Genomic DNA, 24,716 nt, shown 5'->3' on the forward strand with positions numbered 1-24,716 from the left:
CATTGTGCACTCTTTGCTACTGCTTGGTTTTAAACATAAAACTATGTTGCAATTTTGTTTTGAAAGCTTTCATAGTTTAGGATCCAAGGGGTTACATTAGGCATGCTCAGAGCCTGGAAGTCTAGTGAGATTTTCCCTTATGAGATGTTTCCTATTTCTTTTTTCCTGAGGCGCTTTGAGAGCATTTGTCAATTTGGGAAAGTCAAATATCATCCGGGACTCTCTGAGAACAGGAACTAGTACTAAGAAAGCTTACTTTTTCTTGACTGCCCATCAACTGTGATAAGTCGCAAAACTCATTGAATGCATGAGCCTTCTCGCCTGGTTTTCTGGTGATTAATTCTAGCCATAAATATATGGATTGCTCATACTGTCTCCTGGAATTTTAGGCAATGTCACAAGTGTTTGAAAGTGTTGCAACATTATAATAGCTGTTATATTAAATATTAGAAGGAAAAATGTAGAAGAAGTTGGGAATGGGAATTAAAAACAGTAAGCTAATTGGGCATCTTGTAAACTGATAGGCTTTTACCCTTGTTAATAATGGGAGCAGCTTTAGTTCACATATGTTTAAAAACACACAAATTTGCTCAACTTCTTTAAGCTATCTCAAACCCTCACTGGCAAGGGAAAAAAGCATTTCACGCTTTTAACTTCTACCTTGCTGTTATTTATAGCGATCGTTTTTTGGGACAGCTTTGCCTAAAAATCTCATGTTGTGTTTTTTTTAAAAAAAAAGATGAAGAAAATATATTTCAGCTTCTCCTGTACTTTATATTTACTGCTGAGCCATGTAAATTCCTGCAAATGGATGTATTATCCATTTTCACTGTGTGCTTAGGTTTTTCTTCCTGAAATACATCTTGACAAGATGACACATTGAAAGGAATCAAATAGGATGTCCAGCTTCATCTGATATCCATGCAACATGGGTCATTTGTTTTGGGTATACATATTGTTTTGTTGCACTTATATTTAGAAATCTCATTATAGGCTCCTTTTATTGTCTTTTCAGATGGAGTAATACCTGTGGAGTGTAATTGCAGATAGACAATTTTCTTTCTCTGCAGTAGTTTTGAACTTTGTATTTGATAAAATTAAGATGCACTCAAAATATGGATTTAGTTCTTTGCACATTTCCCACACTCTCGTTGTGCAGCCCATCCATATTGCAGCAGTCATCCTAAAGCAGTAGGATTGTTTTGGCCAAATGTCTCTCTTTAATGTCAGTATAAGCATTTGTTTTGTTTTTATCTGTGCCACTCTATACTATACAGATATGTCATCTAACTTTGAATATCCATGAAGAATTATTTAATGTTTGCCTTGTAAATTCTTTTGCTGAGAGGTAAGAGAATACAATAAAAATTTAAATGCCTTTCTGCTAAGGGCTGAAATTGATGTAGTTCTAGAAAAAGAAGGCATCTCCTTCCGAAATGTAGGGGAGCTATATTTGGACAATTTTCATTTGCTCAGTAAGATAAATGTATTCATCAAATGCAAGAATTTTATAAAAGAAATGGAAAAAGAGTTCCCCCTTTACATTTTAAAAGGCATAGCATTCAGTCCAGAGCCTATTGTGTATCAAATTGTAATATATACCTGAAGCTCCTGAGTAAGAGATGCTAACTGTTGACTTAAATGAAGGAAGATGTCCATGCATAGATTGCTTTGCCAGGAGAGCTTTATGAGTGCATCAAAGCTATGGACCTTGAATAAGGGTCGTAGACAGCATTCTTTTCTTGCAGAACGTATCAAGTTTCCTCCCTGAAATCTCCAGTTAAAAGGACTGGATCAGGTGAAAGACACTAGCGAACTGTGTTCCCCAGTTCATGGTAGGTGACAGGGATGATAGGCGTTGTCCAAAATATCTGGAGGGCAGTAGGTTGGAGAATGCTGGAGGAATTATACCAAATTAGATGGACAAAAAGTCTGGCAGACTCACGTGTTTATTTTATTTATTACATTCAAATCTCCGTTTCTTCCAAGGAGCTCAAGGGGGTATACATGCTTCCTCCTCCCCATTTTATCCTCGCAATAACCCTGTGGGGAAGGTTAGGTTAGGCTGGGAGTAAGTGACTGGCCCAAGCTCACCCAGTGAACTTCATGACTGAGTGGGAATTTGCTCTATGCTCTTTACCTGTAAGATATTCTTGGGGTCATGCAGTTGCCAAGGCTAATGAAAATATATTTGACAACACTGAATATACACAAATGCTCTCTCCAGCAAGTTTTTTTTAAAAAATTTAATTACTAAACAGAGTAGTTTGTATCATAGACAAAGAGTGGCATTTATAAATGGCATGTTAGTACTGACTCAGTTGCAGTTTTTTGCATTGATGCTTTCTGGCTCACACTGGATTTTTTAAAAAAACGACCAGGCTCTTTAATTTATGGGACTCATTCCAGTAGGTACCAGTATGTGCAAGATGATGGTTCCATGACTAGTACTACCCACATTACTTGATACTTACATATATTTACCAGCCTTGCTAAAATCAACAACATGGTAGGGAAAAAATGACAGTCATAGCATGATCTGTGTCTATTCTTGCATGCCCGTTTGCACAGAAATGGATCTGCAGATACATTATGGCATCTTCTATTACTGAACTCTGTGTGGTCAAACACAAATTTTCATGTACAGAAGACAAAATAGTGGCTCTTGCCATTTTCCATACTCAGCAGGATCCCAGTGAGGGCCGCACACAGGGGCCCACAATTTTAAACCGTCTGACTGAACCCATAAGGGAATCATTAACTAAGATAATTAAAATAATAACTAAGATAATTATTTTAGAAAATTATACCTGGTTGAAACATTGCTTAATCCATGAGCTGTTGGTGCAGTATGAGCCAATGAATGTTTGCTCAAAATGTGTTTGTGTTCAATGGTGGCTATTTTCAAAACATTTGAAGCATCTTCGGAGGAAGGACTGCTTGTAGTCCAGTAGTAAGCAGATCTTTTGGGTGCAATCAACCCCCAGGATCTAAATAGTGCTGTGAAAGATTCCTGTTTGAAACTCTAGACAGTCATTGCATTTCAGTATAGATGAGCATGAACCAATAATCCTGCCTTTTAAAAACAAGAATGTGCTTTAGATTTTTCTATGCTTTATTCTATGGTGCCTTTAATGTATGTTGTTCATTCATTATCGTAAGTCACTTTGGGTTGCGTTGGCAAAAGAAAAAGAAAAAAAATGACGAATAAGTTTTAATAATATGAACGTAGGGCCAGTGTATATAGGATTGCATCCTTAGTCATCAGTTGTGCTTTGCATTATGAACATTAAGTGGTAGTGTTTCTCTCTTGCCCCCTAGACTTGTAGAAATATGGTTTTCAATGTTTGTTTGAATGGTAATCACATTGAAATAGCATGTTTTCGTTCAGCACTGGCATATTGCTTTAAATGTTTGTCGATTTATAAAGATTAGGCAGTGGTTTCATAGAATCTGGGACACATTCCAACTGCAAGCCTCACTTATTAAGGATTTCCCCATATCTTCATTAGCGAAGTTGGAATTAGAAATGAAATACCTTTTGCAACTAACTGGCTTACCTTTGGTATGCTGCTGAATTGTGCGGAAGGAAAAAATGCCCACAAAATATCTACCTAGTTTTGTTTTACATTTTAAAAGTCTTTATGAGTGTTCCTGCTACAGTAGTGTGGTGGAGAGAGGTTAACCTCTAGCAGGCAAGATAAATAAAGTAAATTATTTTCCTTAAAAGGTTTTTAAACGATTCAGATACAGGGTGGTGGTGAAGGGAGAGGATGTATCTCTGGTCTCCAGTGATAGCGAGACACTACCCAAAACATGCCCTTGGCATCCGCAGAACCACAATCCATAAAGCCCTACAGATTGCACTAGCTGGGACGGAAATCATGTCTTCCCTTTATCAGCAAGTAGCAGATGGCGTGCTTGGGAGAAATATGATTTCCCCACAACTGTCATACTATCTTGGGGAAAGTGGTTGGGATTCTCCACAAAGTCTATGCATTCTTCATGCAGTAAACTAATTTCCTTTAAAGGCCCTGAGGGGATTGAATGCTCCCTCCGTTTGGGAAACTTCCTGCATCCGGCGCAAGATGCATTTCTGTGCTCTTCCCCCTGACGCATTTTCTGTCATCATAGTCCTTTTAGACAGTGGTAAACTCTATTTATCAACAAGAATGTATCTCTTCTCCGTGTCAGCTTTGAAATAAGTGTGAAGTATTGCGCTATATAAAACGTTTGGATTTAGTAGTTGCTTCGTGTCTAAGGGTTTGGGGTGGGTTGCAACGGCATAAGAATCAGGATATAAATTATCCTGGCTTGTAATTTTGAATGTCTGTTGCTTCATGAATATTAATGCATTCATGAAGCTTGACATCTGTCACTTGGGATGTTCAAAAGTTTTCTATTTTTAAAAATGACAAGTTTAATGGCTCTTTTTAGAGCCAGCTAGTCTGGGGGAGTTTGCTGGAATATCTTGACAGGGTTGTTTTGCACATTTTTTGCACCAAGTTGTGAAGCTCCCAGATAGCTTTGTTGCTTGTCAATTTTGACACCTATTTCAGTCCTCTTTGTAGTATAATTAAGTATCTGGTGGATCCCCGGGCTATGTAGACATGCTGATGGCATTTCTAGATGAACCGCTTTCTCAGATCAGTGCTGCTTTATGCTTTTCATGTTAACTATATATTTAAAGAACTATATGACTATAATAGCAAAGAACAATGCAAAATCATTTGGCTCTTGAGTTGTAACGATTTCTGTATTTTCAGCACTGTGGCTGCGTTAAATAAACACTCATCATTTTCTAAAGCACAGAAATAAGTGCCTCTTCTTTCAGGAGAGCTAAATCACTTGTAAAGGTGTTGCCAGTTGAACCATCCTCATCCTGCTTTAAATTTGCAGCCTCTGGGAAACATAACCTGATATTGGAAAATTGCACTAGAGGGCCATTCTAGATTCAAAGATCTTTGGTATGTTCCATCAACACACTGTAGGTGCCTCTGCCTTGACTTCAACTCTAGGTAAATTCATTTCTAAATTCTACTGTTTAGGCTAGTATCAATCTATAGACCACTTACAATTTTATTGTGATGCTGGTAGCTTACTTACAATGGAGGTCTACACTGAGACAAAAACATAACAAAAACATACAAAGCATAGTCTTCCTTAATAATCTTCCTGACTTTTCTGGTCAACAGGGCCAAATGCTCACTTTCAGGTTTCAGGATAATGGATGCCTTGAGTCCTGGGCATATTCCTGGGTAAGAGGGGTGTCTACAAATGCAAGCATTATAGAATCAGCAGAATTTCAGGGACCCAGATGTGTTCCTTAAAAAGATCCCCTAAGCTCATGGCATGAAAGGAACTGCAGAGCATTAGTTGTCCAAGATGTCAGATGATCATTTTTTCCCACAGTCCTAACAGGCACTAACAAAGGACTATAATTTTATGCAAGAATTTTAAATGTATTTTTAGTACACCTTCTAAATCCATAACTGGTAAATTGCAAGCACCATGTACTGCCAACACTAATACACAGATTCCCTTACAACTGCGCATCAGCATGGCTGTTTTTAATATATCAGTTTAGTCATTGATGTCTGCATAGAAAATCGTAATTCACAAATGCACATATACACAGTGGTATACTTCAATTAATTCCTATGTGAAATTAATATTCATTATAGTTTTGTGAAATAAAAGCATCTACTAATCAAAATGTTAAGCTAATGGAGTTTTCTCCCCCACTCCCAATTAGTATTGTTGTCTCACATTCCATCACTTGTAGCAGCTGGCTCGTTGTCAATTTATAGTTTGGACCTTTACATAGAAGTGGAGGGTGGAAAAGAAATTAATTACTGAGAAAGAAATCCCAATAGTACTTTAGTGCTCAGAAATCTTCAGTTACCCACTTGTTAAAGCTGCTGGTTGTGCAAGAAATGAAAAACAAAAGGAGAATCCTGCAGATATTTTTCTTGAAGGCTACCATTTGTAAGTGACAACGACATAAGCAGCTGCGTGTTTGTCCATCTGTTACAGTATTCCCTGCTCTGACTAACGGTGGGCAGAGATTGTTCACATCACTTGTTACCTGATTATTATTACTTTTTTTAAAAAAATATATTTTTTATTAAAGATTTCTTAGTTTACAAAAATACTTGCATTGTGCCTTCTACAGATCAGTTTCATTTGTTGTGAGACAAGGAAAGAGGGGGGTGGGGTGGGGTGGGGTGGGGTGGGAATGCTTATATTCTTCTACTTAGTGTACAGTGGTACCTCTGGTTATGAACTTAATTCGTTCCAGAGGTCCGTTCTTAACCTGAAACCATTATTAACCTGAGGTACCACTTTAGCTAATGGCGCCTCCCGCTGCTGTCACACAATTTCTGTTCTGATCCTGAGGTAAAGTTCTTAACCCGAGGTACTACTTCCAGGTTAGCGGAGTCTGTAACCCGAAGTGTTTGTAACCTGAGGTGTTTGTAACCCAAGGTACCACTGTACGTGTGAGATTTTGTGTCAGCGTCAGTTGTGTGGGTTCTCTTTCTATTCACTTGTTATATTCCCTGGGTGGTGAGAGAGTTTGCAGGTGGGCTACCTGATTCTTTTAAGATGAGATGCCAGGGATTGAACCTAGGGCCTTCTGCTTGAAAATACTTCATCACGTACTGAGATATTCCTTCTATCCATTGGCTGGATCCTTCGATAAAAACCTACTGCGGTGCCCATGCATTCCAGGGGATTGTAGCATTGGCTTGAAGAAACGTCCTTCTGGTTTAGCTTGTCCATGTGTTTGCATCTTACAAATAGCACATGGGCATCCAGAATGCTGACATGTGAGGGCTTTTTTGAGCGGTGGGGTGGGGAGCAGTGTTGACACCACATTGCTGCCCTGGGCTCCTTTAGGAGGAAGAGTGAGCCTTGCTCACTTTGGCATGCTCTTCAGGAGTAGCCACCGGAAGAGTGGAAGCATTGGGTTATATTTTTAATTAACCATAGTTCATTGTTATGCCCAAGCCTGTGCAACTGTGGTTTAGTCATGCCTACTTTCAATAACAATAATTTATTGAATTTATATACCCGGAGGGTCTCAGGGTGGTTCACAGAACAAGATCAACATAATAAAAACCACAATATATATATAATCAAAATAAAAACAAGAAGCCAATAACACCCCCCCCCAAAAAAAAGAGCCACACTTTAAAAGGGCATAGGATGTCAATCAGATCAACCAAAGGCCTGGTTTAAAAGGAACATTTTTGCCTGGCGCCTAAAGGTGTATAATGAAGTCGTCAATAAACTATAGTTATGATTAATTACAGTTGGGTGTGATTCTTCATTGGGAAATGGAAACAAAAATTCCCAATCTCCTTGTGTCAGTGCTGAATGAGGAGAGGTGAGTGAGCAATGACAAGCACAAGGTTCATGCACATAGCATTATGTTCATTTCAGGCTAAAGTGTAGGCATGAAAGGCCAAGTGTTTACTTCTCAAAACAGCCAGAATCACAGTTATGTTTAAACTCAGTAGCCTAGTTCACATTTCATGCTTAGCAAAACTATGGCTGAGTGCAAATGTGCAGAATCTGGGAGAGATCACAGCCACTTTGCTCTTTTCTGGCTGCTGTGCTGCACTAAGCTAAGCTGTTGTTTTTGGTTAGTTTATCATTCAAACCCAGCCTTGTCATCTAGTTTTCCTGGATAAGCCCTAAGCCATAAACCCAAAGACAAACTTTGGTTACAACTTATGGTTAGTCTGGAGTAACCGTGTGCAAAGTTTTATTTGTATTTTTGTATGCCTTATTCGTATTTTTGCTGGAAGCCTCCCTGGGTGATGGGTGAGAAATTATAAGAAAATTTTATTATTATCACCATCTCTGCCACTGTCTGTCTCCTGTTTCCTCTTCCCCTCCTAATGTAGACTAGAAAAGTACACCTTCTCCCAGCATCATTTTCTAGACAATCCATGTGTACTACATTTTTGGGGGAACAAGAATGGCTGTTGACTCTCATGCTTCTTTTCAGAGATTAAACCTGAGAGTGCATTCTTTTTAAGGCTAAAATGTTATGTTGATCTGAAATTCTACAAGGCTTTAAAAAAAATTATTTAAGCTACCTTTTGTTTTATACCTGTCTCCAAAATACATGCTGTTTTTTATTCACATCACTCAAGTCTTTCCTAACCTTACCTAGCACACATGAGATAGGAATGTGCATACATTGTATATAGCACCCATCTGAATTTGGATACCATCATATAACACCATTTTTATAAATTGAGCATTCTTGTTTTGATTTGATGCAAATTTCACTATCATACTCTCCCAACATTTTCATCATATTTTCAATCCATTATTAGCCCAAGGTCACTTTCACTGTTTTTCTGTGATTCAGTCACAGTACCTCATACTTATGTTAGTGTTTTGTGATGGTTTGCTTTTTTCTGAATGTGGAGCTTAATGGCTGCATATGTCAAGATGAAATTTAATTTGCTGCTTGGTGGTTCATTTACAAAGTGGCAATATTTAAAACTATTTGCGTTTTGTGCCTTGTTTTTGCTTTCTTTTATGATAGATTTGTTTTTTTGGCCTAGTTAATATTTCTAGCTAGTATTCCAAATATGAACAGCGTTTAGAAACATATTTTTATAAGCATAGCTTCTCCCACAACTGACTGTATTTTTCCTTTATGGTTCCTAATTATGAAAACCTCAGGGAAGGCCTCAAATGAAGACTCCATGCATGAATTTAGCATTCCTCTCCAAGTTGTCTTTCTGTTTGAGTTTATGAAATAGATGACTTTCTCCACAACCTGTTACCCTTCAGATGTAGGTTGGACTTCAGTTCCCATCAGCTCCAACTAGCATGGTCAGTGGTTGAGGATGATGGACATTTAATTCTGCAACATCTGCAGACCACCAAATTGGGAAAGACTGATCCTGGTTTGTGGGCAAGAGGAGAAACCAACCGATCTAATGCATCTGTTGCATTCAAAAAGCAAACATTGTTAAATGTGCTGGCCTGATCATACATTAATATTTGGTTTATATAACATCCTCAGATTATAACACAGATTAAAATATGTAGGAGGAAAGATTCCTCCCTCTAACGTCATGTAACACAGTTACAGATAGGTAGCCGTGTTGGTCTGCCATAGTCAAAATAAAAAAATTCCTTCCAGTAGCACCTTAAAGACCAACTAAGTTAGTTCTTGGTATGAGCTTTCGTGTGCATGCACACTTCTTCAGATACACTGAAACAGAAGTTGCCAGATCCTTCTATATAGTGAGAAGGTGGGGAGGGGTATTACTCAGAAGGGTAATACCCCTCCCCACCTTCTCACTATATAGAAGGATCTGGCAACTTCTGTTTCAGTGTATCTGAAGAAGTGTGCATGCACACGAAAGCTCATACCAAGAACTAACTTAGTTGGTCTTTAAGGTGCTACTGGAAGGAATTTTTTTATTTTGTCATGTAACACAGTTCTCCCCATGTTGGGATCTCCAGATGTTGCTGGACTATAAGCCCCACCATCGTCAGCTAGCATGGGAGAGAATACATTGCTTAGAATACTTTTGCAAGCAAGTCAAACAAGCCACCTGCCAATTGTTTTACTTTAGATTTCACTTCTCAGCTGTTCATAGTATGATTAAAGTGCAACTTTTACAGTGTCCACAGCTCTGGTGACAATGGAACACCCACCCATCCAGTAGTCTCTTGTCTAGTCTCTGGTCTTCTTAGTGGATCATTTGTTGCTTTCAGAACCCTCAGAGTCAGCACTGTCTTTAAAATAAAATATGGTGTATTGACCCTCCACCGTTGGCATGTGGCCTCTGGAAAGTTGCCCACTCCTGGTTCAAAGACCTGAAAACTTGCATTAAAAATATTTAATGAAAAATAGTTTAAGTATATATTTTTAAGAACTATGCATTTAAATGCGTCTTGGAGAGGTGTTAACTATTGCAGACTTATTTATATTGTATCTTTTTATCTTTGTTTTGTTTAATATAGGTAACGAGTTTGGGCATCCAGAATGGTTAGACTTTCCCAGACAAGGCAATAATGAAAGCTACCATTATGCCAGGAGACAGTTTCATTTAGCTGATGATCAGCTTCTTCGCTATCGATTCCTAAATGAGTTCGACAGAGATATGAACAAGTTGGAAGAAAGATTTGGCTGGCTTTCATCACCTCCGGTAAAGTATATACATTAAGTTTTTTGCATTTGTCACAAGTATTGTGCATGTTTGAAATTCTAATGGTAAACTGCATTTGAAAATAAAAGAAAGCAATTTCTTATATTCTGCTTTCTCCTTTTAACATATTTTCAAAACATATGAGTGGTGATGTTGTGTTCATATAACAATGAAAAACAGTCTCCTGTTTACCATGAAAAGAAATATCTTTTCTTTCCCCTCCATTTGATATATTTTATTTTATTTATGCCCAGTAATAAAACTGTCTAGATTTCATCTAATGTTTAAATTATTTTGACATATTTGTTTGATAATAATAACTGTGCTTATTTTTAGAAAATGCTTTTAGCTTTCAATAAATTGTTAAATGTTTGTCATCATAATGTCAATATTCCACTTAACTTTAGAACTAGACTGCAAATAAACTCACTGCCAGGTTCAGTTATTGTGCTATATTTCTTGCTTTCTTACTATTCTTAGCATCCCATTAGCATCCCATTAGCATCCCATTTCTTACTATCCCATTAGCAAGCTTCATGTTGCCCGGTAATTTGTTACCATCAGTGGTGCAGCCCTATGTGCATGGTATGGTTGGAAAATGTTCAGAGGCAGTTTGCCACTGAATACCAGGTGCTGGGGTGAGTCCCTTAATTTCCTGCCTTGGTGGGATCTGCTGGGTCACTATGGAAAATGGGATGGTTGAGCCTTTGACTGACATCCCCTTATGTTTTTAAGGGAGCTCATTCAGGATCAAACGACATGTAACACGTAATGAAAAGCATGCAGCTCTGGTTTTTCTTAGATCAACTTCCTCTCTGGAGCATGCTTATTGGCACCAATGAGAGCTATTTTGCTAAGTCTCAGAGCCACATGGTGGCTCACAATTTTCAAGGGAGACATGGCTGAGGATGGAATTCTTCTCCCAGCCGTAATCACAACAACATTCCCTCCTTGGCAGCTGCAATTAATTTAAGAAAAATGAGAGACACAGTTGCACTATATAGATTAAACATAATGTGAAGCTTGGTTCTAAGAATGTTAGGTGTTGAGTCCCTGTTCTAATGCTACTTTGCCATGAACTCAGGGACTTGCTTAAGGCTATTTAATATCTCACAGCCTTAGCCTTCTTGACCTTCATTACATATGCTACTGAGTTAATATATATGAATTGGTTGGAGCAGTAAAGGAGCGCTACGTAAGTATGAAGAAATAAAGGATGCTGAAGATACTAAAGGAACAAAAGATAACTAACAAGCTGTATGCATTCATTGCTCTACCTCGCAGGCTATTTTACACACGTTTCCCAGACTGTGTCAGCACTTGTGTTGACAATAGATAGGATTGCAGCTTTTAATTATCACAGTTGCTGCCACAGGAGACTTTTTGGAAAGCTTTGCAGCTCTATAACTCAGGGAGAAAGAGAGAAGCAGCAGCAGTAAAATAACCATAGAACTTTAAAGAATGAGTCATCTTATGAAAATTAATTTCATAGGTAAACAATTAGTCTAAAGTGCCATCCACGGTTTGTTGTTTTTCTGATTCAACCAGATTTTGCATTGGAAATTAATACCTTTTCATATTTAACATGCAAAGCAGATATGCAATAGCCAGTGGTTGTCATAGTAGACTCTGTTAGTTCTTATTTTCATCACATCCTATCTGGCCACGCACTAGTACGAAATTGTCCTGGTGCTTCTACCAATTGTTTGTTACAGTATTAATAAATGTTCTGCTTTTCTCTTACAACATAGGCAGGCAGCACATTGTCAATAAGGATTATTTTAGAGATTTTAAAACCCCGTATAGGAAAAATAGCACCATGAGGTCAATTACTGTATAACTTTTAAACCAGACCTCTGATCTCTGAGCCGGCATTCCTGTTCAGCCTAATCCTATACATTCTTATCGCAAGTCCCACTGAATCAGTGAGACTTGAACATAGGCAAGAGTGCACATGGTTCCTGCTTTAGTAAATCTGAGTCTTTCCTGCATCTGCTCTTAATTGTATTTAGTTTCCCCGTTGTTAATTCTTGCACTTTTTTTTTTTTTACTGTACCTTCATCCTCACACAATTTAGAGAGCCAGCCAAACCTGGGCTACAAAGCATCAGAGCAGAGATCCACTGCCACATCCCAAACTCTGCTGCTCATGCTGGCTAGAGAGGAAGATGGGTGGGGGTGGAGTTTTCTTGTCCCTATGCCATCTCCAGCTTGATGTACGTAGCTGAGGGCCGCAATCAGGTTTCTTTCACAGTGATGGTGCAGCTTTGAAACCAGTGGTTCCACTGGTGGCTCTGCTTTGCTCCCATTCCCTGCTTTGCATCCCTATGTCTAATACCACCAGTAGGAGCACTGCTAGCAGCAGTTTCTTACCTCCTGTTCTTTCTGCCACTTCAGCAAAGGTTTTTGCAGCCGCAACAGAGCCCCCACATCAAAGGCTGGGGGATGACCACTCCCTTCATATGCTAACCCCTTCTAGCAGCAAATATAAATGGATTCGGATTGCACTCTCATTGTATGTGCTTAAATTTGAGTTTCCTGCTAAATACAGGGTGTAGTACAGATTTAAAACCCCAGTATTCAACTCTGATATTAATACCTAATAGCTGCCCCAGTTCAACGTGAATGCCAAACACTTGTCTTCCAGTGACATAGCAGGTACCATTTAGCCTTCTCCCAGCTTGAAATTAGCCCTCTGTAATTCATGCATGGTTCAAGCAAAATAGCCCTCTGAAATAACACATGTAGCAAGCACCACTTTATAAAACAAAATTTATTTCTGGTTTGTATAATATATAGTGAACTGAAATTGTTTAGAGTATTGTGTGCCACTTGAAGGATTGCTTCGGAGGTTCCTTCCTCCCACCGCCCAACACCCACAAACACCCCTCTTCTTAAGCAATGAGGTTCTTCACTCAGCATACTTTCCATTTCCCTCTCCTGAGCAAAATTGACATGAAATTGATTAAGCATTCAAAAGTGACACAGGCAGCATCTCAAAGACATTGCTTATAAGATTCATGTCAAAAGTAAAATTCTGTGCAGCCATAAATCTCCATCAATCCAGCTGTTGGCCTAACCAAGAAGGAACAGAGAACACTTAAAAGAATTGTGAAGTAAAGGACAGGGCCTTTGAAAGAATTTCATCCTCAGATGTCATTGTGGTGGATTTTCTCCACAGATATGCATACCACCACCTTCAATAGCTAAAGTGAAATATATAGCACTATAGCAGGCTCGTTATTCCTCTCCCCCCCCCCCGTTATAGCTTACCCAGCTTTTTAAAATCTGAATTCTTATATGAAGTTACTTACTTCATGACAGACTGTCACTTACATGAACTTCTTTCATCTCCACAAACTCTTGGTTGAATTGAATATGATGGTATACATATTGCCCTACTTCCATGTGGTTTAAGTTCAAAATCATTTTAGTAAGCATCTAAATCTACCTTTTTTATCTTTTGCAGGCTTACGTGAGTGAAAAACATGAATCAAACAAAGTTATTGCTTTTGAGAGGGCAAATCTTCTGTTTATATTCAATTTCCACCCATCTAAAAGCTACACAGACTACAGAGTGGGTATAGAAAAACCAGGAAAATATCCTTTCCTTTCCTATTTGTGTTTATCATTATGACTTCATTTTGGATGTAACACTAAACCTTAGTTTAGCACTATGTGAACGAGCCTCAGGTTCACTTGGTCTTTCCTCTTCTCATGTCATTTAGCACAACCATGAGGAGGAGATTAGAAACACCTGTCCCTTTTTTATGTCCGGAAAGGGCAAGTTGTTCTGTCTCAGCCCGTCTCAAACTATGATTTGTCATCTTGGTGTGTTTCAATAAACAATAGTTTAATCACTCTTTTTAAATTTAATGGTAAACCTCAGTTATTGAACAGCAGGAAGCAGATGTTTTCCTCCTTGTGGTCATGCCAGAGAAGTGACAGAAGAGCTCACAAGCCAGAGGCTTACACCTTATGAATGTAAACTATTATTATTATTATTTACATTTACATTTATATTCTACTCTTTCTCCCCAAGGTTCCATGGGCACCAAAAACATCAATAATAAAACTGCTTTTAAAATAAAAAATCTGAAAACAGTCAAAACAGCCATAATAGGCCTCTAACGGCATGATATGTCTTCAATGTTGTTTAAAATTTGACTTCAATATATAGTTTTGCTTAGTAGTTTATTTTTGCAGTGTTGATTTAAATTCTGTTACTTTGGCTCTTCATTAGAACACTTGTAAATGCACAGTATGTTTGCATTTTATTAATTGCATAATAGCTGAACAATGTGAAAAAATGCATAAGGTAAACATCCTTGAGTATATGGATGGACACAAATGTGTAGGAAATGTGTTTATAGCGGTAGGGTTCACATAGCTCCTGCTGTAGTTGATATTTTAATTTATGTAGTACCACCAATGTGCAGTTTCTTTTCTCTATATGCAAAGCAAAAGAAGAGAAAAGATTCCTGCCCAAGAGAGTTTAAAAGTTCAATAGTGGGCAGAGAATAGAGAGCTGGGGTGAAGAGAGAGACATAGATAAAAAAAAGATGCATCTGAGCAAAGACAGTTACAAATCTTTATACTATAGTCCTAAATATCAGTTTGGGAGTAAGCCCCATGACACACGGAGACTTACGTCTGAGTAAGAATGTTCAGACTCTTGCTATTAGTTTTTTTGTGCCTTGGGATGTGACTACATTTTATACAAGGCCTTCACTTGCAAAGTACAGTGGTGCCTCGCAAGACGAAGTTAATCCGTTCCGCGAGTCTCTTCGTCTAGCGGTTTTTTCGTCTTGCGAAGCAACCCTATTAGCGGATTAGCGCTATTAGCGGTTTAGCGGCTATTAAAGGCTTAGCGGCTAAAAGGCTATTAGCGGCTTAGCGGCTTAGAAAAAGGGGGGAGCAAAAAAAAATCAGAACACTCGCAAGACGTTTTCGTCTTGCAAAGCAAACCCATAGGGAAAATCGTCTTGCGAAGCAGCTCAAAAACGGAAAACCCTTTCGTCTAGCGGGTTTTACGTCTTGCGAGGCATTCGTCTTGTGGGGCACCACTGTAAACCATTTAATTTGGAACTTCAAATCTGAGTCAGTTTGCGTGGGAATTGGACTCCTTCCCCAGGCTCTTTAGCTAGGATGTGTTCATGCAACATTGGGGCAGGAACCAATTTGCTCCATGCCCGCCTTCCTCAAACCAAATCTGCATTCAGAGCCTTGCACCCTTTTTTTGTTATTGGGATAGCAATGTTGGAGGGCCTTACGTTGTTTCTCAGTATTTTCTTATCATTGTGAAATTATGCATAATTTTGTTGTACTTGGCTCACTCTTTTAATGACAGCTTTGCCAGTTACCTTGAAAATTAGTAACTTCCAGGATTTAGCAAATTTTACCTTTTATGTTTGCTGGTTTTTGTTGTTGTTTGCTTTCAGTAACTTTATATGCATTGCCAAAGTTTATTTGGTAAATAGGCTTATTTCTTGCTCTGCCTCATCGCGTCGGTAGCAGTCGAGTTTCCAACATGGGCAAAGGGCCACAGCAGGTATTTTATAATGCCCATCTATAACTTCTCTTCTCTGTGTGTGTTGTGTGAAGGCTTTGACTTTAAATGAATACAGGTTCCTGAGATGATAATCAGCTTCCAGCATGTCTCTTTAAGCCTCTCTCTGTGTTTGCTTTTCTCGTCAGCAGGACCCAGACTCCAAAGCATCCTTGTTTTCTCATTTTTTTCCATCAGCTCATAGCTCAACTGTTCATAGAATCTGCTGAGATTTCCCCACATGCATGCTACCTCCCTCTCATCCTTGCAGTCTACCTTTGTCAAACCTGTACCTTGTCTGCCCATCAGACCTCTTCCTCTTGCATCAATCCATTTATTAAGCATCTTTTTCTTAACCCACTGTTGTCTTTCCTTTCGCTGCACTATTGCATTCCTTGCCTCTTTGCTCCTCTAACCCTCTGGGCGATCCAATGCAAATGCCAGCCCCTGGCTGCCCTGTTTCTTCCCATAATGGAGATTGTTGTCCTTGGAGAGGCAAACTATGTAGACTGTTTATGAATTATTCCATGACATCATTTCCATGTAGTGGTATTTAGTAGAAGGGTTTGCAGATGAAAGCTAAATTTTAGCCTACTTTACATATGTGTATGGAAAGGGAACCCAAATATTTCTGCATTATCTGTATTTTAGTGTGCATGTAAACTCTTGGCATTTTCCATTGTACATATGAGATTGATGAAGACCGACCAATAGAATCCACTGTGAATTAATGGTACTTTTCACCTTGAATTATGCTAGACCACTATATAGTGTACAGTTTTTGAGTCAAATTCCCTAGCTCCTATTTTCCTGTTGTGAATCGCAAGTCTCAGTGGTTTTCAATCAATTTGGTCCATTGCTAGTTTGTCCAGGGCATCAATGCAGTCTCAACACTCTGAACTGAACATAAGCTTAGTCAAAGCAAAACTGAATTCTTATTCAAGCAAATGTTATTGGAAAATTTGTTTGAGAGATGCACCCAGTGGTAGCATTTGCCGCTGTTTCTTGTGTGCTCTCTACATTTATTTTGACTCAGTGGAAATCAGATTAGTATTTAATGAAGTGAAAATACATCAGACATTCTCAACACAAATAATTGCTTACAGAAAATTCAACATGCCTTTTTAATATTAAGAGAGGGGGGGAAATATATCTCCTAATGGAGAAACCAATGCACAAGATATCTTTTATTTTTATTTATTTATTTGTACTCCATCCTTTCTCCCGTAGCAGCCTAGGGCACTGTACAACATAGTCAAAAATAGAATGTTTTTCTACCCTATTAAAATAAAAGTAATTTTCAAAATAGTAGAAAATACTAAAAACAATTTACATCAGTAGAACAGGCATTGACTATACTAGGCCATCAAACCCAAATCGCCTATCTCCAAATGTCTAGACAAACAAGTGCATATTTAATTTAAATCAAAATGTTGATGGGGATAGTGGGACAAATGCAACTCTATGGGGAAAGAAGTTCCACAGAGAAGAGTGTATCTTGTGTCACTCACAAATGGGCTAAACTAATCGACAGGAAACACACACACACGGTAACGCACATGCGTTAAGGAACTATAGTATGCATAATCTGAACTTTGTTGCCATTTTTGCCACACTGCCTCCCAGCAGGATTTTGCCTCCAAGAGTGTGAATCACTGACATGAAAACTTCAAGCACAATTCTGACTCTGTGTGTGACATTGACTCTCACAGTTACCTGTGTCTTCATTTAACCAGCTTCTACCACAGTGTTAAAACTCAGGAAATTTATGGCAGAAAGCACCTGTTCTGTGTCTCAGAGCTTCTGTCCTCTTGAGACTTCACAAATGCACCCATACATGAGCATTTCATTTAGCTGAAGTACTGTGTTGCCTACAGTGCAAGAGAACTTTATACAGTATATGAAAAATGCATTCAAAGGAACATCTAGAGTGCCTACACAGGTATTGATCAAACCATGGTGCCACTGGACGTGAAAAACATAGGGAGAAACTCATCCACATAGCACAAGTCATGCTTTTAAGAATAGCTAGCACTGTCCGCATACACTGAGAAGGCCTCTCACTCCTGCTTTTTCTGATCCAGGCTGTGAATTTCATCCAAGTAGATGAAGCTTTCAGTGATGTCTTGGAAATGTCTGTTCAACCCTCTGGCAAGAAATGATGGTGTTTCATATTCTATGGACTTTAAAAGGTTATGGATAGAAAATTTACCAGAACTTTCAAAAATTTGGTATACACAAAAATGAAGGAATTGCAGAAATAATGTGAAGGCTTTTGCTGTCCTTTCTTATTTGCTTACTAAATGACTCTTAGTGCCTATTTAATTTGCATTCCTATATTATTAACTAACTTTTCATATACTATAGGCTTTTTGCCTTAAACCGTGTTGTGCATAAGTCTTTTTTACTTTGCTTTCTTCTCACTACTCAGGCTTTCAGGGACAGTCTTTTTAGCCCGTTGTTTTTCAATTGCCTGCTGTTTAATGTATTATAATTTTTTAAGTGTGCGTGTGTGTGCAAAGCCTAAAAAGCTGAGGACACTGTGGAAGAAGATTTGGTTCTTTTGAGAGGGGAAGTGTCTTGTTGCACATGTCAAGGTGCATGCAGTGTTGGGTTTCACCCATGATATTTTTATGTGTTGCTGACCTATGTAGTGCTAATCTACTTGGTTTAGGTCCGCATTTTGTTTTTAACCTTCCCTGAGATAAGCATGATGAAGGGTGGGTTTATAAATACTGTGAAATACATGGATACTACACAAACCCACACGCCCCTAACATTTCCTATCAGAGGGTTCAGAAAATTTCCAGTTCCCCATACATTCAAGAGATGTTGCCCCATGTTGTAATTTTATTTTTATTTGTGTTTTCTGGTCGGAAGAGCTGTTCCAGCAAGCAGAATATAGTCTCATCACATATAGAAAAAGAAATTCAGATGTGTGAACTTCCATTTCCCTTCTTCCAGCTTATTTTGTTTTTTAAAGAATGGGTTGTTCCTTTACCTCCAGTGTGCATGATAATGTCACTGCAGTGCCTGATGCTTTAAAAAAAAGTTTCGCAAAGGGTCAGAGAGAAAGGGTTACCTCAGCTGCAAGCTTTGTAGTTTTGCATACTGCATGAAGCATCAAACAATTTAATAACTAGGGTGAAGGGCATACTAATGCAGATTCATAGTAGGAATGGAGCAGTATGTCAACTGGATAGCTAAGTAAATAATGTTAGATATGGCCTGAGATCTCAGGAAGATTAGCATTAAAATTCAGGTAGCTGTACTTCTTAAAGATGTAAATTTAAGCTCCCTGACATTTCCAACCTGCACCTAGAGCTTCTAATGAGCAAATAAGGTCACTTGAATGAGTCACTGGAGTGTGATTGCCCAAGGCAAAAATGTTGCTTTGTAGCTGCTTCGTTTGCTCGCTGCTTTGAAGTGCAGTTATGTAACTGTCCCTGGTTATTAGAATTCAAGCTTTATATAAAATGAAGACAAAGAATTTAATTTAGGATCAGCCAAATGCCAAGCTCCATCAAGGTGCTTCATCTGTTAAGGTTAATATCAGGGAATGAGAACACTTCTCACCTACTGTTGAAATGGTGTCTGGGCGGGGAGGGCTTTAGAACGAAATTCAGATTTCATGTAACGGAGTAGTCGGGCAGCATGCTTTTTACTAGTTTGTTGCGGCATCTGCACAGTCCCAGGTCTAGAACTGCACATGTGTAAGGTGAGATACTGGAATATTCTGGAAAGCTTCAGAGGACACCTTGTAGAGCGACAACTCCTGGTAAGCAAAACTTTAATTTTTATTTTTAAAAGCAGAGTGAAATAAATTCAGTTTTGCTGATGCATTTAAGTTGTTTTCACAACATTTTGTGCTACAGACAGCTCAGATGAATGGAAAAAGTTTCAGATTCTATGTAAGAAAAAGATAATTGTTGGTCATTGTAAATAAAATAGAAAACAGACAACTGACTATAATAATCTCCAATACATTCAAACTGGTGGAAAATGTATTCACAAAACAAACCATTAATGCCCTTTCTGCATATATGTTGCACTATAAAACTGATTTCTTTTGCTTGGATGCAATTAGTAGAGAACTCTCATGCCTATCACAAACAAGACTCCCACTTGAAACTTCCAATTTGTCCCTGGGCACATGAGACAGCGACTACCTTGCTGAAGGGATCCTCGGTCTGGTCAGTATCAGGACACAGTTGTGAATAGTGTATATCCAGGTAGTAGATAAATGTGGTAAAATAACATTTAAAAACCCTGTTGCCTTTCACGGATGAAGCCAGGTGAAAAATCTTCTCTTCTTGGCCACACAAGATAGGGTTCATAGGAATGAAACAAAAGGAAATCCTTTTTCAGGCACAGCTTATCGCAGCAGGGCACATTTGCAAACTGGAGAAACTGTCATAGTGCCACACACACATGTATATACTTCAGGGAACCACGCAGAGAGCCTTCTCGGTAGTCACACCCACCCTGTGGAATGCCCTCCATTAGATGTCAAGGAAATAAACAACTATCTGACTTTTAGAAGACATTGGAAGGCAGCCATGTATAGAGAAGTTTTTAATGTTTGGTGTCATATTGTGTTTTAATTTGTTGGAAACCGCCCAGAGTGCCTGGGGTAACCCTGTCAGATGGGAAGCATATAAATTTATTATGATGATTTATAATAATATAATATAATATTATATAATATAATAATAATTTATAATATAATATTTAGCTCATACGTGTGCATGTTTTGCTCCTCCCCAACTCCCCACCACCAGCAATTAGGCGTTTCTAAACCTAATGTTGGGGGTGATCTTCCTGGAGAGTGCAGTTGGGGAGTCAGGAAGCTTTCCCTCCCAGCTGCAAACTCCAGAAAGGAGATTCACAAAAATCCCCTCTCACAAAAATTAGGCACGAAAAAAACCCAAGTTCTTTCCAAGCCTAATTACAGTGAGGAAGAGTGGTTTCATAGCAACATTACAACTGAGAAGGAAGAATTAAGCCTTAGCTTAATTTGGTGACCCATGGGTTGGGGAGGGACATAAATCAGCAGCTGCGGATTCTCTTTCTATCCCCCCCCCCCCCCAAGTACTGTACAACATGTAATTATTTCATTACACCAGAGGCTTCAATATTTTAGTGGCTCGACAATACAATACAAAAGATGCTGTTCTTACTTTATTTTATCCTTTTAGTTTATGCAAAACTTGCTTCAGCCTTTGTTGTGACCTCTATTTAAAATGAAATAACCAGATCAGCTGTCACAAAAAGAATCACATCCTTACAGCTTCACAGATGTTCTTCTGAATCTAGACATCTACATGATTGGAGGTCTCATGATAATGCCAATGATCCTTATGTCACGTTTTTTGGTGTATTTTGGATTAGGAAAGGGGGTCACATTAGGGATATAGCCTTTCACCAAATCAGACTGTTAGCCCATCTGGCTCAGTGTTTTCTGCGCTCTGAGTAGCACTGGCTGAACCCAACTGGAGATGCCTAGGATTGAACCAGACCTCTAGATTGAACCTTGGCCAACTTGCTCTGCTGCTGTGCTCCACCCCATTCTCAGAGCTACAGTCCTTTCCAAGACGATTACAGCTGTTGAAACTTGCCATTAAAATATTTTCCTAGAGGACTGTTTTATCTGTGACAGACCAGAACTGTTTCTTTTCTAAGATTCATGACAAATGTCTACAGAAATGAAATCAGAAAGGAAGGAAGCTAATAGTTCCCCCATTAATACTTTGATCAATGCTGGCATGCCACATTTTTCAGCAATTGGGCATAAATTCTCATCAGCCTTCTCTAAACAAAAGGTCTTAATTATGCCGTATCATAATCTTCATAAATGACAATTATCGTTTATGCTACGGGTGAAATACTAATTTTCTGCTTTATATGTGGTTTGAATTTACCTAATGATGCTTTATGTGTCATTAAACCGGCATAAGATTTTTTTGAAAAATAATGCTTTGCTTTAAGAATTAGTTTGAAAACATCAAAAGCATAATAATTAAGTACGTCATATAATAGATAATCACAAGATTCTCATTTTAAGCTCACTCTATGCATGGGTTCATTGGGTTTGTTCGTTTGTTATATATAAAGAACAGTAAGGATAATGCATTTTGTTTTGTTTTTAGACGGATTGTCTTTGGTCTCTCTTCTGTACTTGAGCTAGAGTAGAAGATGAAAATAATGGTATTATACAAGAAGCAGTGGAAGTACTTCTTAGTCCTCATTTCAAGTATGAATGACAGAAATATTTATAAAGGAAACCTGTTCAGGTCTGAGGTATAATTGGGATGAACCTAAATGAATTAGTCTGAGAAATCTATTGGTTATTAAAACAATATCTGTGTGGTATGTATAACATCACTGCCTATGAAGAAACACCAGTAGAGTAGTTGACATGTTCCATCTAAGGTTTGTGTCTGCAACTGTGAGCCCTCAGGCTGAATGAAGTTGTATGCATGCACCCCAGTTGCATTCCATCTCCCTCTTGTTTATAGTACTGAGGGGTGATTGAAGGGAGGACAGGCAGAGACTTGGGAGTATGTAGTCATATTATACCCTCAGCCTGCATTAATAGTTTCCTGTGGTAGCTGCAATGGTAGGGCTGCCTATACAACGTGCAGGAAATGTTACGTGGCTTCCACAGAATCGTATTGGCCTGAATATAAGCCTCACTTTTTTCCAAATTCCAACCGTGAAAAGTTAAAGTGCGGCTTAAATTCACGACCTTGCAACATTTGGCATTTACAATATTGCTGCTGAAACAGACATACAATAAAACGGGAACAGGTGTGAGTGCCTACAGAATTTTAAGGGAGCGGCTTATATTCGGGTATTGTCTTTTTTTTCTCCCCTCCCCCCTTAAATTTTAAAGGTGCGGCTTATATTTGGATGTGGCTTATATTCGGGCCAATATGGTATATCATCTCCATATCATGTGACACTGACATGGACACACATGCTATGCAGAAACTTTCCCAGTGACTTTTAGGCAGGAAATAGGGAATTGGCTCAATTCCCGCACCAGAGACTTTTAGATATTTTCAAATGCTAAAGGAATTGAACCCACAGTGAACTTATTTTGGAACAGTTTGGGTCTTTTTGTACAAAACCTGTTTTTCCGTTCCTTTCTCCATTTGTGAAAAAATTCTTAACAGGTTTATGAGTAATTTTATTACAGCAAATTGAGAGAGATATAGAGTGGAGCAAGAGGAAAATATCATTAGGTAAATATAGCATTGTTAGAATTACTTCCATAGCCTTGCTTAGGGAGATGTGACCATATATATTATTCTTAAAATTAACAAAGCTATAAACATTTTCATTTGCTGGTAAATAAATTTAAAGCAGCCTTTAAAGATGTCAGAGCTTTCGGCAACAATGATGAATTATAAAATGTAACATATACTGTAGAAATGCCGGTGGGAAACATTATGCTCACATTCATAAACTACAGTGACACAGTAGAAGCATTTGCTGGTGCTGAGTTTTAAAAGGCACCAGAGAGACTATCTGAAGTTGTTCTTTATAGGTCTCTGTGTGGTCTGTGACAATAAAACAAGGAGCCATTTAGGCATATTTATAAAATAGAGTGTGCCAGTGTTTTAGATTTTCTGGCTTTCGGAGCTTGGCATTATATGAAAGGCAATAGAGCTAGCAGTTAAAAACTGAGGAAAAACTATAGCCTAAAAACTAGGTATGAATTATATTAATATTAACTCTTTTAGAATTTTATATGGTCCAATATCTCCAGTATGCCCACAGATGCTCTGATGTACACATTGGAGCCAGTTACCCTATTCACTTTGGTACAAGAGATGCTCTCCAAGAATAATAATAAAAATGAACCGGGAAGTCCCAGTACTGGAGTCTTGGGCAGTTTGGGTGGTTATATGTTCTGTGGCTTCTTTCAAACAGACAAAAGTGCTGTGGGATTTTGAAAGCCAACTGGCTTATTGTGACATGAGTTTCTATAGGCAAAAGCCTGCTTCATCACATGGTGAAACTGTTACAAGTTTGTGTTTTATATATGCATATATTGGTTGAAGTACAATGGAAGGGAAAGCAAGTTAACAAGGTGAAAACTAAAGATAACAGGAATGCAAAAAGCATATCTCTATCCCTTGGCTGTGAAATATGAATATATTATCTAAACATCTCTGTTTGCTAGAGCATCAAAGCATGAATACTAACAACGATCTCTGGAAAACAAAGATGGGAGACATACTTTTTCGTAGAGAGAGACCCAACAAGAATTCATATTTAAACCTTAGGAAATGGTGTCAAACAGCATAATGATCAGTCCTGATAGTTGTTATATATGCTGTTGCTACATCAGTTGGAGTCATGACTGGGATGGTGCAGTTTGGTTTGTCATTGCTGGAAAAGTTCAAAGTCATTTAATTCTGCATGTGTGGCTTTTTTAAATCTGTGTTCTAGCAGAAAGCATGTTAGCACTCATGGCCATGGTATGGGAAGTTAAGTATGCCCATGTGGTGATGAGAGCTTGCTTGAGCAACATGGAAATGTAGAGTGCAGCATTTTCTCCTAGGTAGCTGTGCCAGGTGTAACCATCAACAGTCAGCACCGAGTACAAAGATTTAGCTGAGAAGCAGGCTTTGGTTGTTGAAGTCATAAAGCTGCTGCTTCAAGAGCAAAAAGTAGACTATGAACCATCTGTGGTGTTTCCCCCGACGTGATTGTAATTGTGTGGAGGAAGAGAGCAGAGACCTGACTTCTTGCTGCAATATTCTGAAGAGGGAAGCTATGTTCAGTGGGCCTCTGGTCACACGTTGGGGCAGCAAATACACATACAGAGCCTACTGTATGTGTATAATATCTCCACATTATCATGGTTCCATGTTATGAAGAGAGCCCACACTCATAACAACAAACTTCCTTCTACAGTGGTACCTCAGTTACAGAAGCTTCAGGTTATAGACGCTTCAGGTTACAGATTCC

The 24,716-nt window shown here is 38.5% G+C and overlaps 1 protein-coding gene across 2 annotated transcripts in view; it reads left to right on the plus strand.

Moving 5' to 3' along the window:
• Positions 1-24,716, plus strand: part of GBE1 (1,4-alpha-glucan branching enzyme 1) — a 148,823-nt gene that overhangs the window by 108,032 nt on the left and 16,075 nt on the right. For both annotated transcript variants that reach the window (XM_082220745.1, XM_082220746.1), the window contains exons 13-14: positions 10,003-10,187; positions 13,656-13,784. In XM_082220745.1, the coding sequence (XP_082076871.1) occupies positions 10,003-10,187; positions 13,656-13,784 (314 nt within the window). The remainder of the gene's footprint in view (positions 1-10,002; positions 10,188-13,655; positions 13,785-24,716) is intronic.

The sequence above is a fragment of the Podarcis vaucheri genome (assembly GCF_965113315.1).
Source record: "Podarcis vaucheri genome assembly, chromosome: 4".
Classification (NCBI taxonomy): domain Eukaryota; kingdom Metazoa; phylum Chordata; class Lepidosauria; order Squamata; family Lacertidae; genus Podarcis; species Podarcis vaucheri.